The following is a 20,021-nucleotide window of genomic DNA, read 5'->3' as shown; positions in this document are numbered from 1 at the left end:
ACCTCTCATAACTATTAAATTATCCACACAAAAAAATAAAAACATTGAGCATTCTCTAACTCATCTATCTATACATAATACAACATTAGCAATTAATTTTGCTAAATTTCTAACCACCACCAACCCATTAACATCTATAATTGATGGATTGATGGAAAATTTTGCGGTTTCTTCTCAACAAGTTGGGTGGGTTGACAAGATATATTTGCCATTTAAGTTTGGACCTTCTCTAACTGGCCATAAGATAAAGATAAAACTTCTTAGTGAATACATTTAATGGATATCCTTTCAAATAGTTTTGTTTTTTTTCTTTTTTTTTTTCAAATAAAAAAGAAAAGAAAAAGAATAACAAAAAAAAACAAAAAATTAAATCTAACCTTTCAAATATTAGTATATGTGGGTACCATAAGAGTGCTTCACACGTCCTAGGCCTGCTAGGCGTGCTTGGCATTCACAAAGGCATGCTTGGCAATCACCTAGACCGTCCTCGGATGGCTTTGCATTCACCTCGGATGGCTTTGCACTCACCTCGGCATGCTTGGAAAAACCACCTAGGACGGTGTCTTAGGAGTCCCACATCGAAGAAAAACCCCCCCACTTGCTGCCTTATAAGCTGTGAAGTAAAAGGAGAAGTGTACCATTAGTTTAGTTATTCGAATAACTATAAACTAATAGTACACTACTCCCTTTCCTTCACAGCTTATAAGGCAGCAAGTGGGGGAGTTTTCCTTCGATGTGAGACTCCTAGGACATCGTCCTAGTTGGTTTTTCCAAGCATGCCGAGGTGAGTGCAAAGTCATCCGAGGTGAATGCAAAGTCATCCGAAGACGGCCTAGGTGGTTGCCAAGCATGCCTAGGTGAATGCCAAGCACGCCTAACAGGCCTAGGACGTGTGAAGCACTGCTATGATACCCACAATAAAAGGGCCGACAGTGTTCTAGGAGTCCCACATTGAAGGAAAACCCCCCCCTCCACTTGCTGCCTTATAAGCTATGAAACAAAGGGAGTAGTGTACCATGGGAGGGTTTTCCTTCGATGTAGGACTTCTAGGACACCGTCCTAGGTGATGAATGCCAAGCACGCCTAGCAAGCCTAGGACGTGTGAAGCACTCCTATGGTACTCACAGTATATATTTTTTTCTCTATTAAATATTTTTTTATACTGTCCAAATTATTCAAATAAGTAATTATTTTACTTAGTAAGACAAATACTGCGGGCCCCCAATTGATTAAATTAAATCTAACCTAGGTGATGAATACCAAGCACGCCTAGCAAGCCTAGGACGTGTGAAGCACTCCTATGGTACTCACAATATATATTTTTTTATCTATTAAATATTTTTTTTATACCATCCAAATTATTCAAATAAGAAATTATTTTACTTAGTAAGACAAATACTGCGGGCCCCAATTTATCAAATTAAATCTAACCTTTCAAATATTAGTATATATTTTTTTATCTATTAAATTTTTTTTTTTTTACGGTCCAAATTATTCAAATAAGTAATTATTTTACTTAGTAAGACAAATACTGCCGGCCCCAATTGATCGAATAGAGTTAGTAGTGTTGGCACGTTAGCATGCATGGAAACAAATGCATATCCTATTTGATTAGAATATAATTTCTTCTTCTTCTTTTGTTTGTTTTTGTTTTTTTAGAAAGTATATTTTGTCTTTTGGTCACTCTAAGTTTGACAGTATTCCAACCTAGCTGAATATGACTAATAGATTTGATAATTTCAATTGAGAAATGGACCGAACACATTGAACTAATTAATATGCAAATGATGAGATAGCCTATTGTTGTAGTTAGACTTTAACTTATATATCTCCTGATCTGACCGTCACATGCACTTCCTCCCATCCTTCTTCTCCATTTCTTAACTCTTCTTATTTCAAACAAATATTATATCAAATATTTTCTTCCCTTAAATGCTCATAACAGGATTATGGGTGGCAAATGGGCGGATTGGGTTATAAATGGGTTGGGTCAAAAATGAGTTGGGTGTGTAATTACCCATTTATCCATTTATGACTCAAAAATGAGTTGGGTGTGTAATTACCCATTTATCCATTTATGACCCGTTTATATATAAATTAATTATCCATTACCAACCCAACCCATTTAATTAGTAACCCACCTATTTAACCCAATATGACTCAAATACCTCTAAAACTACTTGAATACTCTCTTGACCTCCAAAATTACCCAAATACCCTTAAATACTTAAAATGATACAAATACCCCTACACTTCCAAAATTACCAATATACCCTTGGACATCCAAAATTATACCCAAAACCTCTAAAAGGACCAAAATATCCATGAAACCTCTAAAATGACCAAAATACCCTTGATATCTCTAAAATCACCATATATGCTTAAAACCCACTAAAATGACCAAAATACTCTCGAAACTCAAAAAATTGACCAAAATACCCCCAAAACCCAAAAAATGACCAAAATACCCTCGAAACCTAAAAATTACCAAAATACCTCCAAAACCTAAAAAATGACCAAAATACCTCCAAAACCTAAAAATAACCAAAATACTCCCAAAACCCAAAAAAAAAAAATGACCAAAATACTCTCGAAACCCCAAAAAATGACCAAAATACCCCCAAAACCTAAAAATGATCAAAATATTTCCAAAATCCAAAAAATGACCAAAATACGCCCGAAACCCAAAAATGACCAAAGTAGCCCCAAAACCCAAAAAACGACCAAAATACTCTAGAACCCCAAAAAATGACCAAAATAGCCCCGAAACCTAAAAATAACCAAAATATTTCCGAAACCCAAAAAATGACCAAAATAACTCCGAAACCCAAAAAATGACCAAAATACTCCCGAAACCTACAAATGACCAAAATACTTCCAAAACCCCAAAAATAACCAAAATACCCCCGAAACCCAAAAAAGACCAAAATACCCCCGAAACCCAAGAATGACCAAAATATCCCCGAAACTCAAAAAATGACCAAAATACCCTTGAAACCTAAAAATGATAAAAATACCCCAAAACCTAAAAATGACCAAAATATCCCCCAAAACCCAAGAAATGACCAAAATACCCTTGAAACTCAAAAAATACCAAAATACCCCCAAAACCCAAGAAATGACCAAAATACCCTCAAAACCTAAAAATGACCAAAATACCCCTGAAACCTAAAAAATTACCAAAATACCCCAAAACCTAAAAATTACCAAAATACTTCTGAACTCTAGAAATTTACCGAAATAACCAAAAAATCAAAAAATTATTGAAATAACCCAAAAACTAAAAGATGACATAAATGCCCTCGTAACCTAAACATTGACTAATATACCCTTAGAATCTAAAAGACGATCAAAATAACCCTGAAACCTAAAAAATTAACAAAATTCGCTCGAAACCTAAAAAATTACTGAAAGACTCTTAGAACCTTTAATTTGTCAAAAATATCCTCGAAACATCCAAAATACCCTAAACCTCTATTTCGGTAATTTTAGATGTTTCTGGTGTATTTTTGGTCATCTTACATGTTTAGCGATATTTTGGTCAAAATTTGGGTTTCAGGGGTTTTTATCGGTCATTTTTTTTTTAGGTTTTGGGGTTTTTTTGGTCATTTTTTAGGTTTTGGGGGTATTTTGATAATTTTTTAGGTTTCAAGGTATTTTGGTAATTTTATTAGGTTTCGAGGGTATTTCAGTTATTTTTTAGGTTTTGGAGGTATTTCGGTCATTTTTTAGTTTTAGGGAGTATTTTGGTAATTTTTTAGGTTTATGGTGTATTTTGGTAATTGTTAGGTTTTGGGGGTATTTCGGTAATTGTTTTAGGGTATTTTGGTCATTGTCTTAGGTTTTGGGGTTATTTTAGTCATTTTTTAGGTCTTGGGGTATTTCAATCATTTTTTAGGTTTCAAGGTATTTTGGTAATTTTTTTAGGTTTCGAGGGTACTTTAGTTATTTTTTAGGTTTGGGAGGTATTTCGGTCATTTTTTAGGTTTAGGGGGTATTTTGGTAATTTTTTAGGTTTAGGGTGTATTTTGGTAATTCTTAGGTTTCAAGTGTATGACGGTCATTTTTTTAGGTTTTAGGGGTATTTTAGTCATTTTTTAGGTTTCAAGGGGGGTCTTTTAGTCCATTTTTTTAGGTTTCAGGGTATTTCAGTCAATCTTGAAGTTTAGGGGGTATTTTGGTAATTTTATGAGTTTCAGAGGTATTTTAGTCATTTTTTAGGTTACGGGGTAATTTGGTAATTTTTTTAGATTTCAGGGGTATTTTAGTCATTTATATGTTTCATAGGTATTTTAGTCATTTTATAGGTTTTAGATGTATTTTGGTCATTTTTGGGGTTTTGAGGGTATTTGGGTCATTTTTAGGTTTCGGGGGTATTTTGGTCATTTTTTGGTAATTTTTAGGTTTAGGGGGTATTTTGGTAATTTTTAGGTTTTGGAGGTATTTTGGTCATTTTTTGGGTTTTGGGGGTATTTTGGTAATTTTTAGGTTTTTGGGGTATTTTGTTCATTTTTTAGCTTTTGGGGGTATTTTGGTATTTTTTTGGGTTTCGGGGGGTATTTTGGTCTTTTTTTGGGTTTCGGGGGTATTTTGGTCTTTTTTGGGTTTTGAAGGTATTTTGGTCATTTTTTGGGTTTTTAAGGTATTTTGGTCATTTTTAGGTTTTGGAGATATTTTGGTCATTTTTTCGTCATTTTTAGGTTTTAGGGGTATTTTGGTTTTTAGGTTNTTTGGTTTTGGTATTTTTTTCTTTTTGTTTATTTTTTTCTTTTTATGTATTTTGTTTTTTTTTTAGGTTTTTGGGGGGGGGGGGGGGTATTTTTTCATTTTTTAGCTTTTGGGGGTATTTTGATCATTCTTTGGGTTTTGAGGTATTTTGGTCGTTTTTTGGGATTTTAGGGTATTTTGATCATTTTTAGGTTTCGGGGGTATTTTGGTCAATTTTTGAATTTCAGGGTATTTTGGTCATTTTTTTAGGTTTTGGGGGTATTTTGGTAATTTTTAGGTTTTGGGGTATTTTGTAATTTTTTGTTTTTGGTTTTGAGGGTTTTTTGGTCATTTTTTAGGTTTTGGAGGTATTTTGATAATTTTTTAGATTTTGGGAGTATTTTGGTCATTTATTAGGTTTCAAGAATATTTTGGTAATTTTAAAAATTTAGATTTTATGTTGTTTATTTAAATTTTAAATGGGTTTAGTGGTATTAGTGAATTTATCTACTAGACCCATCTAATTAAATAACCAAATGGGTCTTTACCTATTTAACCCAAATATTCAAATGGATTGGGTTAAGACTTCTCTAAATAAGGCGGGTAATGGGTGGGTTCATGGATATGGATAAAAATTACGACCCCTAATCAGAATGCAAGAACCATGCTCCACTCTCCAAATATGCAAGTTTGACTATATCTTATCTATCCAAAAGAAAGAAATATATAGTATGTTTTTGTTCCTTATACCGTCCAAATTATTCAAATAAGTAATTATTTTACTTAGTAAGACAAATATAGGCAGCCCCCAATTGATCAAACTTTTTTTAGAAACGATCAAATAGAGTTAGTAGTGTTGGCGTGTTAGCATGGAAACAAATGCATATCCTATTTTATTAGAATATAATTTCTTCTTCTTCTTTTGTTTGTTTTTGTTTTTTTAGAAAGTATATTTTGTCTTTAAATTTGGTCACTCAAAGTTTGACAGTATTCCAACCTAGCTGAATATGACTAATAGATTTGATAATGTCAATTGAGATATGGACTGAACAAGTTGAACTTTTTTTTTTTTTTTTTTGGTAACAAGTTGAACTAATTAATTTGCAAATGATGAGATAGCCTATTGTTGTAGTCTAGCATGCTACAATTTTTATAGGTTCAGCTTCTCATTAAGATACACTAATTAATTACTTTGCGAATGATGAGACAGTAATTGTCTCTAGTACATAATAAATTAATTATTCAGACCCAAAATTTGGGAAGAGACATCTATATATGGACCAGCAACATGGGTCACACATTTCCCACAATTTTGTCCTCACATCCGGTTTAAGTCATCAAGCGTGAAGGCAATTTAAAAACGCTGGAGTTAATTTTGTAGGGAGAGATATTTTCACAAACCTGATACATCTCCTTAAGCTTAAAGTTATTGCATTGAGTCCCGCGATAAACTTATCCAGCCTGTTATTGCACCATGCTAGTTCATAGAAACTAAAAAGAAAATGAAAGGACAAAATTGACCTTTGCCTTTTTCAGGCAAATTATATAGCCTTATACTCTCATTCTCAAAATAGTTAGAGAAATGCCCCTCTTTTAAAACTCGATTTACTCAAAATCTAGTTAAGTTTTTAAGGACCTATAGTAACCTTTTTAAGGTCCTATAGTGGCCTTTTTTAACTCGACTTCCATGAAATTAAGTTATAGGTAAAAAGATTGCCTATAACTCGATTTCATGAAAGTCAAGTTAAAAAATGTCACTATAAGTCCTTAAAACGTCACTATAGGACTCTAAAATATTTTTTTTTTAACTCAATTTTGAGTAAGTCGAGTTTCAAAAGATGAGCATTTCTCTAATTAGTTTGGAAATAGAGTATAAGACTATATAATTTGCCCAAAAAAGGCAAAGGGCAATTTTGTCCAAAAATGAAGTTATTCAATCTAGGTCTTTTGTTCAATTTCGTTATAATGAACACAAATTAAACAAAGTCACGCTGTTGGATGACTTTGTTTAGTTCCTCAACTAGTTTATTATTATATAATAAAACATTTCCATGGTATCTATATAAATTACTCATACATGATTATAATGATTTTTTTTTTTAATTTCCTTTTTTGCACGTGGATTGGATCATTGTTGGAGATTTTGTTAGTGTTTATTTAGTCTGTACGTTTAAGCTTAATGATTTCTTGAACAGACCTATTATGATTGGGATTTTTTTTTTTTTTTTTTTTGTCTCTCCTCAAAATTACCTTCGTCAGGCCGAGGATAAGGTGGTCCTCGGTGTGGATTGGGAAGGAAAGGCTTTCCCTCACCTTGGCCCTGAATAGCCTGTGCTCCTCGGCCTGGGCCTTGGGCCTGCTACATGATGGGCCGAGGCTATCAGGCCCATGGGCCCCACAGTATACATGTATTTTGTGGATTAAAAAATTATTGATATATTTAGCTTCCCCGGCCCCATGAAGAAAAATTTATGACTCTGTTACTAACCTCATTATCACTACAATTAAATGTTTCCAAATTTCATAATTATAATATACAAAGTCCAATAGCACTAGGAAAATGATTAAAAAAATCCTAATCAGAAGAGAGCATGGGATGTACATTTTTAGATCCCTTAAAACAAAAGTTGTTTAACCTAGTTATTTAACCAAGTGATTACTTAGATAAATTATTCAGATCTAGGTTAACACAAGAAAATTATATCATGTAAATAATGTGGAAATATAAAAAACACACAATATGATAATCCAGGAAAACTAAACCGGTAAAAAACCTAGGGAGGATTTAACCTAGCTATCCTCAAGGTAAAACAGATCCACTATGAAAGAATTGAAGTTTGTACAGTAGAACTTAGACTACTAACATTCTATTGCTACCTTGAGTAGAAAACTTACTACCACGACCATGTGACAACTCCAAGTCCACGAACTACTTCTTTCTTTGATCCATTGCAACCACAGGTACACCCGCTTGTGACTTTGAGACTCCACTCAAAGGTTTCAGATCTTCTTTAAGTTCTTTATGTAGTAGCTGAAGCGATTACCAAGTTCTTGACATGAATCTTGATCTTGATAACCTTAAGTGTGTATGAAGATAAACACCTCTAGATCTCACAAGAGATTCATCACACAGCACATCAAAAGACCTTTAAAATGTAACTAAGGTTTTTCCTTTTATACTTGGAGGAAAACATAAAACCCTACACGTCATATGGGCTTAGGCTGAATTGGAAATTTTGTAGAAAAAAAATCTGCACGAGATTCGATCGATCGAGCCTTGTAGATTTAGTCCAATAAATTCTGCAATCACTTGATTCTAATTTTACAAATAACCACACTTTGAGTAGCCTAAACCTAGACTCTATGTTTTGATCATGGTTTGCCAACACATTATAAATTGTAGTTCTAATACATTTAGTTCCTAATGTCTTAGAACTTACATGGGACATAAGAGCATTTGAATCAATTAATGAAAAATAGAAAAATGCATTAATTTTACATATTCAACCTCCAAATCACCCACATCAATTAAGTTATAAATGTGTAAATTTGCACAGTTACTACTCACTTTGCACATAGTCTTTTATTCTTTCTTTAGGTATTGCGAGGCTACGAATGGTGGTTATTGTGTGTGAAAAAAAGAAAATTAATTAAAAAATCAAGAAAAATTAATATTTTAATGTAATGTAGTATAAAATAGATAATCTGGTGTGTGGTGTTTTGAAAAGTAAGTATATAAAATAAATAAAGTAAGTTGTTATGCTAAAATAAACTGAGTGTTTTGCATAAGTTGATGTGAATGCTCTAATAGGCCCAAACCCCATNACAGCTTACTTTGGGGTTAGTCTCTCCTCAAAATTACCTTCGTCAGGCCGAGGATAAGGTGGTCCTCGGTGTGGATTGGGAAGGAAAGGCTTTCCCTCACCTTGGCCCTGAATAGCCTGTGCTCCTCGGCCTGGGCCTTGGGCCTGCTACATGATGGGCCGAGGCTATCAGGCCCATGGCCCCACAGTATACATGTATTTTGTGGATTAAAAAATTATTGATATATTTAGCTTCCCCGGCCCCATGAAGAAAAATTTATGACTCTGTTACTAACCTCATTATCACTACAATTAAATGTTTCCAAATTTCATAATTATAATATACAAAGTCCAATAGCACTAGGAAAATGATTAAAAAAATCCTAATCAGAAGAGAGCATGGGATGTACATTTTTAGATCCCTTAAAACAAAAGTTGTTTAACCTAGTTATTTAACCAAGTGATTACTTAGATAAATTATTCAGATCTAGGTTAACACAAGAAAATTATATCATGTAAATAATGTGGAAATATAAAAAACACACAATATGATAATCCAGGAAAACTAAACCGGTAAAAAACCTAGGGAGGATTTAACCTAGCTATCCTCAAGGTAAAACAGATCCACTATGAAAGAATTGAAGTTTGTACAGTAGAACTTAGACTACTAACATTCTATTGCTACCTTGAGTAGAAAACTTACTACCGAGGAGAGACTAACCCCAAAGTAAGCTGTCACTCTCACATTTAATGCATTCAACTAACCCCCCTGGCCGCATTAATGGGGAGGTAACTCCTTGGCAGGATAACGTTGATCAGAGTGAACCACTTGAGTACCGATAAGGCCTTTGATGGGACGGACGACCAGAAAAAAAGGCAAATAGATGATCAACAGATGGAAGGAGGGGATAGGAAGATAAAAACTATAAAAGAAAAGCTAGTAAAGTAAAAGAGAGGGGGAAAAGGATGGAGAACAATAAGGCCTCCTCGGCCACAGGCCGAGGAGCGTCCCCCATCTATAAATGCACTCTTAGCATTTTTTATAAGAAAAGTTCGTGCATGGTGATCGACGGCCAGCACCTAAACCTTTCAATCCACTCTCTATAAATTTATTGTTTGGGATGGTTGGGCTGAAAACCCATTCGTATTCAGGGTCAATCCAAATTGGGTCCCTACATATACATATGATTTATAATTAAAGCATGTCTTTGGCATAACTTGTTATATATGTTTTTTTGTACATAAGACAATTTTATCAAAGCAATTCTATATAACAAAATTTTCTTTGATATAATCTTGTAATTATCTTTTAAACTATATTAAGCACAAATAATATTTGGTAAATATTGTAAATCAAAGTTTTTTTTTTTTTTTTGGTTATATAAATTAAAGATTACAGATTATAGAATAAGAATAAAAATAGTTTTAAAAATAAAGTATATGCAAATTAAAATTTTCACATAAATTAAATAACACATGTCATTTTCATAAACATTAACTGTAGGGGCTCAAATTAATCCATAGTCCAAAAGATTTGGACAATGGCCCAATAAGCCCACAACAATAGATTTGTTAGAGAGTGGGTTTAACACTGAATGTTCAACGAGTCAAATATGAATAACAATAGATTAGTTTAGTATTGGAATGACTAAGATGAACAAGTTGAAAGGAAAAACAATCCTTGGTCAAATCCGAAAATGGTATGTTCTTATATAACTCTCTCAGACTTATGCAAATATGCAAGTTCTTGATTACAAAGTGGTTCCTTTCCTCCTTTTTTTTTTTTTTTTTCCTAATGCCCCCATTGTAATGGAATCCTTTCCCTTTTATACTTCTTCACCTTCTTTTACCTTAGCCTTCCACTTGTTGATCAAATAACTAATCTACTTGATACTTATCCCATCAGAACCTTGTTGAGGTCGTTGTGGGCAGCTGTAAGGTTAGAAGTCATTATTCAAGCGTCACCTCCACATTAATGCGGCCAATTGGTTAGGTGTAAAGCATTCAATGTGGTGGTAGCAGTTTTATTTGCAGATATTTCTTCCTTCTCTGTTGACTCACTTTTCTCTGGAGCTCATCCTCCCAAGCATGGTTGCCCATTGCCCAGTACTTGTTGGGTGATTTCATATGAAATGAGACCAAATTGTAGTCCATGTGAATAGGCACACCTAATAATTTCATACCCCACCAGTCACCAACCTCCCCTACTTTTAACTCACACATCTGCTTCTATTTATACCCTCACACTACCATTGTACTCATAATCAAACCCCTCACCTCTTAAGTCTCTTCTTCCTCTTCCTCTTCTTCCCTTTGCCTTTTGAGGTTTTGACAAGCTAAGAGGGGTTTGGTTTGTAACAATGGCCATTGCTAAGTTTGTTGCTGCCTTGCTCTTGGCCCTCATTGCCCTCTCCATGCTTCAATCCATGGTGAGTCTTTCTTGCTTCACTCTAATTTTTGAAATGAACTTTGGGTAAGAAAAAAAAGAAACAATTTTTTCTAGCTTTGTTGACATTTTCATTTTTCTTTTGTTTAAAGGTTATGGCTTCTCATGGGCATGGTGGTCATCACTATGACAACACTGTAAGCTCTCTCTCTCTCTCAAATTAAGTCATTGTGTGTGTGCGTGTGTGTGTGAGGTTTTGTTTTAGATTTTGTTTTTTTGTTATGCTTTGGGGTAAGAATGGAACATTCATATTTTGGTCTAAATTTGTACTTGATTTCAGAACAAGTTTGGACCTGGGAGTCTCAAGAGCTACCGTAAGTACAGATTCTTTCACTCTCTTTTTGTTTTCTTCACCAAAAAATCTAGAGATACTGAAAAACCAATCCTTTCAGAAATAATGAAAATTTACCTGAGGGAAAGATTATTTCACATAAGTAATTATTATTAATTTTACAATAGTGTCACATTTACCATAATTACTGTTTTTTATTTTTTATTTCACAATAGTCGATATATTTTGACAATGACCAATCTATCCCTCACTCAAACAGTCAAACAATTCTTGACTGTGGTCAAAAACTCTTTTTCACACTTTCTCACTTTTGGATCTTTGGGGTCTACACTTTGACTACTGTGGTGAATAAGGAAATGATTATGTTTTTCTTGTGTGGAATTTTTTTTCAAAATGACTAGAATGCCCATCACAATGCACGAGGAGGTGCAGCAAGACCCAATACCATAAGCCCTGCATGTTCTTCTGTCAGAAATGCTGCAAAAAGTGCCTGTGTGTGCCCCCAGGGTATTATGGGAACAAAGCTGTGTGCCCTTGCTACAACAACTGGAAGACCAAGGAAGGAGGCCCCAAGTGCCCTTGAATCAACTCTCAATTTTCCATCCTTGTCCTTCCTAGCCTATATATGTTTTTTTTTTTTTAATATCCTATCACCTAGCATACTACTACTGCATTTTACTACTAACTTTTATATGTATTCACTCTAAGATGAATCTCTATTTTGTTGGGTTGAGGGCTTAAAATGCTGTATCAATCAGTCACTCCTTAGGGGTTTTACCTAGATGAGAGTGGCTAATCTATATGTTTTCTGTCAAAAAAAGTGAAATCTCTGGTTTCACTAATTGATTAGTAATATTTTTGCTATACTTTTTGCTTGTGGATGATGGGAATGTCATTTTTTTTCTTTCAATTGGAATTTTTTAATGGGTCTAAAGTAGGAGGAAGTATACTGTGTTACATGTATATGTATCATTTTCCCTCACAATGAGCTGTGAGGGAGAGGATACATGTATACCGGCAACACGTATATTTTTCCCTAAAATAAAGAGAGCAAGTTACCAAGCACTAAATAATTATTAATTCTGGACATCAATTATAGCCATTTAGGACTCAGGAGCTCAGGGTTGAACCCAAATTGGAATGAAGTAATTGGATGAGGGATTTTTGGTTGAAGCATGTAAGTTTGAATACATTTGAGATAGAGAAATGTAAAATGCTCTAGTGGACTAGTACAACCCCACATGTGCCCATAATGATTAATGAAAGGGGTTGTTGCCCACAATCTATAGTACGCCAAAGGAAACATGGTGTCATTATTTATGCTACTGATGGAGGTAGTATGTTGTAAACTCTAGGTACTCAATATAGGTGAACTTTTTGCTGCCACGGAAGGAGGCNTGTCCTAACTTTTGAGATAGGAAGCACGACAACTACATAGAGCCCGTGGGTGCCTCTGCGTGATACAACAATATTTCTAAGCATATGTGATAGTCATTGATGAAGTCTAAAAAATCACCAATGAATTATACGTTGCTTACACACTCAGAAAGTTACCTGTGAAGTAAGAAAGAGAAAACCTACAGAGAGCACCGGTGTGGTGCCGGCCAAATACCCTCCGAATGTCAAGTTAAAATCTTTTTAAGCTCTAGAGTGCTAGAGAGGGTTTTATTATGCATCCCTTAACTTATGAGGGTATTGGAGTTTTTATAGTGGTCGAAAGTTGACCTCTTTTACTTAGAGTCGAAGTCCTTTCCTTGTAGAAATCATCTTTAGGAGTCCAAAACATGGTGGACAAGTCTTTTCCTTATAGAGAAGATTTTCATCAATATACGTAATCTCTGGAATCCTCCTTGCATTAGGATTGTGTTTAGGCTTCTACGGTGTGTGCCACAAGTATTCACATCAAGAGTGATTGACTGACCCATGGTCAATCAATCCGTCTATACTCCATCCGTTCATTACAGATCCGTCTTCAGCGGGTCTTGCACACAACAAGCTCGTCTGTTTTATAGCCCATAAACAAATGAACAGCCCGGTCCGTTCCACTAGGTTCTGTCATCGTACATTTTTCCTCTTTCAGTCATGGATGGCAATTTTGCTCTACCATGCTCTAATCTGTCTCGTCCTGATTGTAGTATCTTTAGCACGACTCTGTGCCCGTTTGTGCGTTTGAAGCCCAAAAGTTGGCTTTTCAAAAAAGCCAGACCAAAACGCGCGTTTGGTAAGTATAAAACGCAACTTTCTTGAAAAAGTTGCGTTTTTTTTATCTGAAGAAACGCGTGTTTGCATTTTGGGTCTGCTTCGGTCCATAACCAAAAAGTCCAATGCGCGTTCCAGAAGTATCCGTTGCTAATTCATTCAATTACCAAATTACCCTTGATAAAAAGCCCTCAGTTCTCACGCCTGTCTGAGCTCACTCTCACGCCTCTCATCTCAAGCGTAATCAAAATATAAACTCAAAAAAATAATCTTAAAATTAATCAAACCACAACAATAAAAGCAAAAAATTCTTGCTCTCATAAAACTGATATAATTTAAACAACAAATCTAAAATCAAAACAACAACAACAACAGATCAAGAATAGAAAAAAAAAAATAGAACAATAAATGATCAAGAAAAAAAAATAGAAGCCGATCTGACCCCTGGTTGCATGCACTCCATAGTGAGGAGGAGGAGCAGCAGTGGCGGTGTGGTGGAGCAAAGACAATTTCTCCTTTCTCTCCATGCGTGTTTGTGTGTGTTTGAAGATAATGACACTAAAAGGCAAGCAAGATTATGGAATCAAGTATCACAAAGAGAGCTAGAAAATCAAGTATTAAAAAAAAAAAAAAAAGAGAGTAGAGAATGAGAGAGCTGGGGAAATAAGGAGAAAAGAAGGCTTTGGAATCAAGTGGAATATAAAGGAAAAAAGGAGATGAAGGAATCCTATGGGTATACATGTGTGGTGGACAAAATGCAAGAGGAGAAAAAAAAAAAGAAAAAGAAAAGAGGAAACGTATGGATGAAAGAAAGTCAAAGAATTAGAAATCACAATTTAAAAATACTACCACAATATTTATCACAATATTTTCAAAATAAATTTTAAAGGGTAGGCTATTATTAGCTAATATTGGTGAGAAAAAAATAATTATTTTAGAAGGAGAATTTTTTTTTTAACAGTACGTTAAAATTAAAATCTATATCAATTTTATCACAATATTTTCACAATAAATCTTAAGTAGTAGGTTATTATTAGCTAATATTGGTAAGAAAAGAATAATTTTTTATAAAGAGAAAAAAATAATTGTAATAGTACGTTCAAATTAAAATCAGTATCAATTATCACAATAATTTCACAATATTTTATAATAAATCTTAAGTTGGTTATTATTAGCTAATATTGATGAGAAAAAAATAATTTTTTTAGAAAGAGAAAAATTGATTTAAGTATATGAAGTAGTTGATTTAAGTATGAAATAAACTCGCATTAAAAAAAAAGTATGAAATAAACTCTCTTATATATACATTATCCTTTTGGTAATTTATCCTTCAAACTGCAACTTTTATAAGTGCTAGCCAAACACTCAACTTTTTCAAAAAGCACTTTTTAGCAGCTTTTACCAAACACTCAGATTTTTGAAAATGAACTTTTTCATTTTGCACTTTTTGAAAATTCTAATTTTTCATTATGTATTTTTACAAAAAGCTGAACCAAACTCATCCTCTTTCATTTTTTATACTTGGACGTTAACAAACATTGCGTGGCTCAACATGAAGGATCACACTGTGAGAATGCCAAATCAATCAATTCATAGCAAAAGATAATAATTAACATAAATACATTTAAAAGAAATTCATAAATGGGATTTAAAAGGCTCACATAAGCGATCCAAGCGGTCCAAGCTGTATTCTACTAGGATGCTATATGTCTTATGTTGTGATAGCAGAAGAGTTGATACTAGTTTCTTATGCAAAAAGTTCCCTTAAAACATTCCTTCAAAGAATGGATTATAGTTTAGGGTGACACTAGCTTCGCAATGAGTTCACAATATACATAGCATAGTAAAGTCAAAACATAATTAGAATTCAAATTAGCTAAATTGTTATATAATTTTGTGTCAAGTGTTTATTTATTTATTTTTAAAAAATTGGTGCCATGTGACCCATTCATATTACTCAGTGTGAAAGCCTAGATGATCACTTCACTTATCTAGGCAAGACCACATTATTTAGTGGCGAAGGGAGGGACAAGGCCCTAACTTTTCAAAAAGTGCCCTCACCTTCTATTTTTGTGTTCATTTAGAAATTTTTATTTCCATTAACTTATTTGTAGAATATTTATTAAAAGATATAAGTTATTATTTTTTTTTGTAATTTTTATGTTAAAAATGTGTTATAAAAAGCTAAAAGTTAGAAGCTAGCTCATTTTTAAAAAGCTAAAAGCTAGATTATTTATAAAAAAATTGAGACAAAAAGCAAAAAACAAAACTTCCTTTCAACATTTCCTAAACACACAACGTGTTAAATGTTCAAAATTATGAATAAATTTTTGATAATGCTCCCTTCATTAAAAAAAAAAAGAAAAAAAAAGGAAAAAAAAAGAAAAAAGAAGAGGTTCAGACACTATAATGTGTTGGTATCTCTCCTTTTATTTTTATTTTGATATTTTTTTTCCTTTTAATATTAATTTTTTCCATATATAACTCATTAATTTAGGAATTTATAAAAATATATAAGTAAATATCTTTTACTAAAAGCTATTTTTATTCCCCCCCCCCCCCCAAAAAAATCAATTTCATTTTGCATTTAGAGAGATAGAAATATTCAAATAAACTGATTAAACTAACATAGTAGATATTATGATTTTTATGGTTAAAAGTTTGGGGCATCTTCTACTTTGTCATCTAAGAAATAAAAATAGTTTTTCATTCATTTTGTTGTCATTATTACATTTTTTTATATTGAATTGCATATGTTAATGTAGGGATGAAAGGCTTGGATAAGGATATTAGGTCGTGGGCCACACTTGAGGACATCAAAGATCTTGAGGGCAAACAAGTGTTAGTAAAGGCAAGTAGATTATTGGGCCGAGGAAGAGGGCAGGTCACAACAAGTAGGTGATGTTGTCCGAGGAGCCACCCTTCCTCAGCCAACGAAGTGGAAGCCTGAAGTCCGATCACCCAGACATCTTTGCATGCACAATTATCAAGTAGTTTTTGGCCAATTAAAATTTAATTCATGCAGCCAGGTGTCTTTCATCAGATGGTGTTTTTAATCTTTATCTAAGCTCATTATACTGTTAAAATTTCTGTGCATAAACAGTGTGGTTTACCTCTTTAAACCCCTTCGTATTGGAAAATGCTTCAACATATTATGGTTTGCGCCTTTGTGGATCTTGGACTACCCATGCTAATTTGAAAACTTGTGGCTTCTGTCATTTTTTTTTCCCTTCCTTTTACTAAGGGGAAATCTTCTATCCATTGAAAATACATTGCCAAACAGCCTCTTATTTATGCAAAAAGCCAAATCAAAAACATAAATTTAATTATATAAAAAAAAATATCAAACATGCACATTTTTTCCAAAAGAAGAAATATATATATATATATATATAAAATCAATTGATTAAGTCTCCATTTGGATACCAATAAAAATTATTTCACTATTCAGTTTATTTTTTTTACTTTTAATTAACTTTCACTTTTATTTACAGTACTTTCAGTAATAAGTTTTCAGTTTTAGCAAAATAAACAGCATCCAAACAGACCCTAAGTCAATACAGGTGCTTTACAAAGTTGGATTCATCTTATTGCATTATCAGATATATTAAATGTGCATTGGGATATATTTTTTAAACTTTATTTGTTTAAAGCAGGTAATAATACATATCTAGAAAAAAATAAATTTTAAAAAATGTTACTTTGTACATAATTAAAAATTTTTACTTTGTTTATAAAAAAAACATAATTAAATAAATCAAAAGGTTAAAAATAAAAAGCTAAGTCAAACTCACACAAGAAATTGTTGGTGAATTGAAATGATTTTGTCTTTTTCGTTCCAAAACTGTCATAGGATCTTCAGATTTTATTACTTTACTACTAAACAGAGTTATCATCATAGCTAAATTTCATAGCTTCTTGACCTTTTTTTTTTTTTTGTTAATATATTTTCAAAGTTTAAAAAGGGCCCGGGTTCTCATTGGAGCATTGCGGAAAGAATAAGCAATGCTTTTTTTTTTTTCTTTTTTTTTTTAATCTTTTTAGCAGTTACAGACTTACATCATTGATTTTTTTTTTCCTGAGATAAAGCACATCTTTTTTTTTTTTTTTTTTTTCTTTTTTTTTTTAATCTTTTTAGCAGTTACAGACTTACATCATTGATTTTTTTTTTCCTGAGATAAAGCACATCTTTTTTTTTTTTTTTGAGAAGCAATAAAAGCACATCATTGAGTTGAAAAAAATAAAAGTCCTAATTTATCACAAAGTTGAAATAATTTTATTTGTGGAAACACCAAAAAAGACCACACATGCTTATGTCATAGCAAAACAGATTTTGACTGGTCAGTAATAAATGGAAGAAAAAGAACAATAAAGTAACAAATGTACTAAATGATCTTAGGTGAACTTGATGAGACTGATGAAATGCAAGAAATAAATTTTGGAACAATGATTAGCTATAATTCTTTGCTTCTTCACTCTAACTTTTAGCAAATGCAATCAAAGCAACCCACTAGCCCCAAGTAGGAACAAGAATGCAAGAGAGTTTTAGGGAGTCTCCTTCCTATAACAAAATCAGAAATGTCTTAAAGGTATTAGTTTAGAAAATACTTTTAAATTTTTTTTTTAATATAATACAAAACAACTCATAGTTTAGAAAATACTTTTAAATTTTTTTTTTAATATAATACAAAACAACTCATTTATTTGATAGTAACTTTTTATATTTTCAATTAAAACATTTATAAAATAGTCTATTAACAACTACCTTAAAGTGGGTTCTAGTTAGCTTAATTAGTAAAATGTCTAATAATTAAATAAGAGAATTGGGTTCTATTTTCGACTATGTTAAAAATTGATTGGTATCTTAGTTTGATAATTATGAGCACCGATTTAACCAAACTTTCTCTTGATCTGATGATAATGAGCACCGAATTTAACCAAACCCTGAGAAAATAAATTCTAAGTAAATTTTGGAACAATGGGTAGCAACCATTAAGCAAAAACAATCAAAGCAATGCACTAGTCCCGAAAAGGAAGAAGAGGATTTTAAGGAGTTTCCTATAAAGAAAATTTTTAATTCATAAATGAGATGGTGTTGGTGCATTCAAGTAGGGACGGTAAAGTTATCGGGCCTTCTGTCCTAAGTAGTACCCGGTTATTCTAGTGACCATCAACTCAAGGTTTCTAACCCCTACATAAACAGTTACCCAAAAAAATAAAAAATAAAAATGTAGGGACGGTAAAGTTAGTTTAAGTGGTTGTGGATAAGGGTCTCATAATGATAGAGAAGGTCAGGATTTATTAGAGGAAAGGTATAGCGTTTATTGAAGATCATTAAATAAAAAATAGAAAAATTAATATATATATATATATATATATATATGTAAATATAAGAATAGTACAAATCAGAGCATTACTTCAAGCTGGCCATAGAAGCCAATGTCGTGCTACAAGCCTAATGTCAAACCTGTTAGAATAATGTGGCCCAACATAATATATATAATGCCTCTATTATTAACAAATAAATATTCAGTCTCTTGTGAAATTATGCAATATTTTTATAATGTAAGATATTGATATATTGAAATAGGTTTACTTGATTTAGTAAACTAAGATTATGAATGCATTCATTGTAATCCTTGACTTGACCATATCCATCATGATATAGCATATTCTGATAGGTACATTGTTGGACTATGATGGAAAAGAGGTACAAGTTAAAATTGCTCAGACTATAGAAGACAATAAGGGCTAATCTTTCGATGGTCAGTGCATAATAATCTCGGAAATCCTTCCATAATGAGATTCATGCATGTTGAGTGTTGGTTTTAATAAATCTATCATGTCAATACCAGTAACTTGAACTCCTATTAAAGGTGTTGTCATTATAGTAGTTTTGGATATGAATAATAGATGAATCATTGTATTAGCATGGAGTTACAAAAGTAATAACACATTAATAAACTTCTTCATTAATGAATCTAATTAATAAAGTTGTTTATTAACAAATGTAACATTTCTATTACATGAAGTGTTATTACAATAGAAAAGATTTTATGACTGGTTATGTCCTTTCTAAATGGAGTATTATAAATATTGTCAATGCCACACTTGCAAGAGGGTGTGAAAGAGAAAATTAAGCTCTTGTTAATCCTGACCAACTGGGGAAAGCATCCTGATTGCTTGTGAGGTTCTTGAATAACATAATCTAGTATATAAATTTCTCACATATTATTGTTGATTTTTATTACATATGCACATAATATAATTGTTAATTAATAAATGTATTATATTTGTTTATCTTGAATTATCACTTTTTAAGTATAATTCCAACAAAACCGACCATTAACATCAGATACAAGCAAATTAACTAAATCAAAAGAGGATGGGTATCAAAAATAACAAATTCTTCTCTCATAGAAGAACCCCTCCAAGCCAAAAAATCGGCACATTTATCAGCCTCTCTAAAAACATGTACCACCCGAACCTGAGCAAGCATTGACAAGAGGGACCGGCAATCATGTAGCAGGGGGGAAAGCTTTCTGTTAGGACAAAACAGAGGGGAGGTGCTTAA

General features: G+C 32.7%; 1 protein-coding gene across 1 annotated transcript; it reads left to right on the top strand.

Annotated features, from left to right (window-relative positions):
• Nucleotides 1-10,748: 10,748 nt before the first annotated feature.
• LOC112024339 (gibberellin-regulated protein 4) lies at nt 10,749-12,114 on the top strand. The gene is made up of 4 exons (XM_024056975.2): nt 10,749-10,939; nt 11,049-11,093; nt 11,237-11,270; nt 11,650-12,114. Exons 1-4 carry the CDS (start codon nt 10,871-10,873, stop codon nt 11,829-11,831), a joined length of 330 nt encoding a protein of 109 aa, XP_023912743.1. The 5' UTR covers nt 10,749-10,870; the 3' UTR covers nt 11,832-12,114.
• The last annotated feature ends 7,907 nt before the right edge of the window (nt 12,115-20,021 follow it).

The sequence above is a fragment of the Quercus suber genome, unplaced genomic scaffold (genome assembly GCF_002906115.3).
Source record: "Quercus suber isolate HL8 unplaced genomic scaffold, Cork oak 2.0 scaffold_6, whole genome shotgun sequence".
Taxonomy (NCBI): Eukaryota; Viridiplantae; Streptophyta; class Magnoliopsida; order Fagales; family Fagaceae; genus Quercus; species Quercus suber.
The sequence above is the reverse complement of the archived record's forward strand: the minus strand, read 5'-3'. Positions and strand labels throughout refer to the sequence as shown.

Excerpts from the sequence above, each read along its gene's own strand:
- LOC112024339 (XM_024056975.2), top strand. The coding sequence starts at position 10,871 with ATGGCCATTGCTAAGTTTGTTGCTGCCTTGCTCTTGGCCCTCATTGCC. Across the intron at positions 10,940-11,048 it reads TCTCCATGCTTCAATCCATG|GTTATGGCTTCTCATGGGCA; the intron begins GTGAGTCTTTCT and ends TTTTGTTTAAAG. Across the intron at positions 11,094-11,236 it reads GTCATCACTATGACAACACT|AACAAGTTTGGACCTGGGAG; the intron begins GTAAGCTCTCTC and ends ACTTGATTTCAG.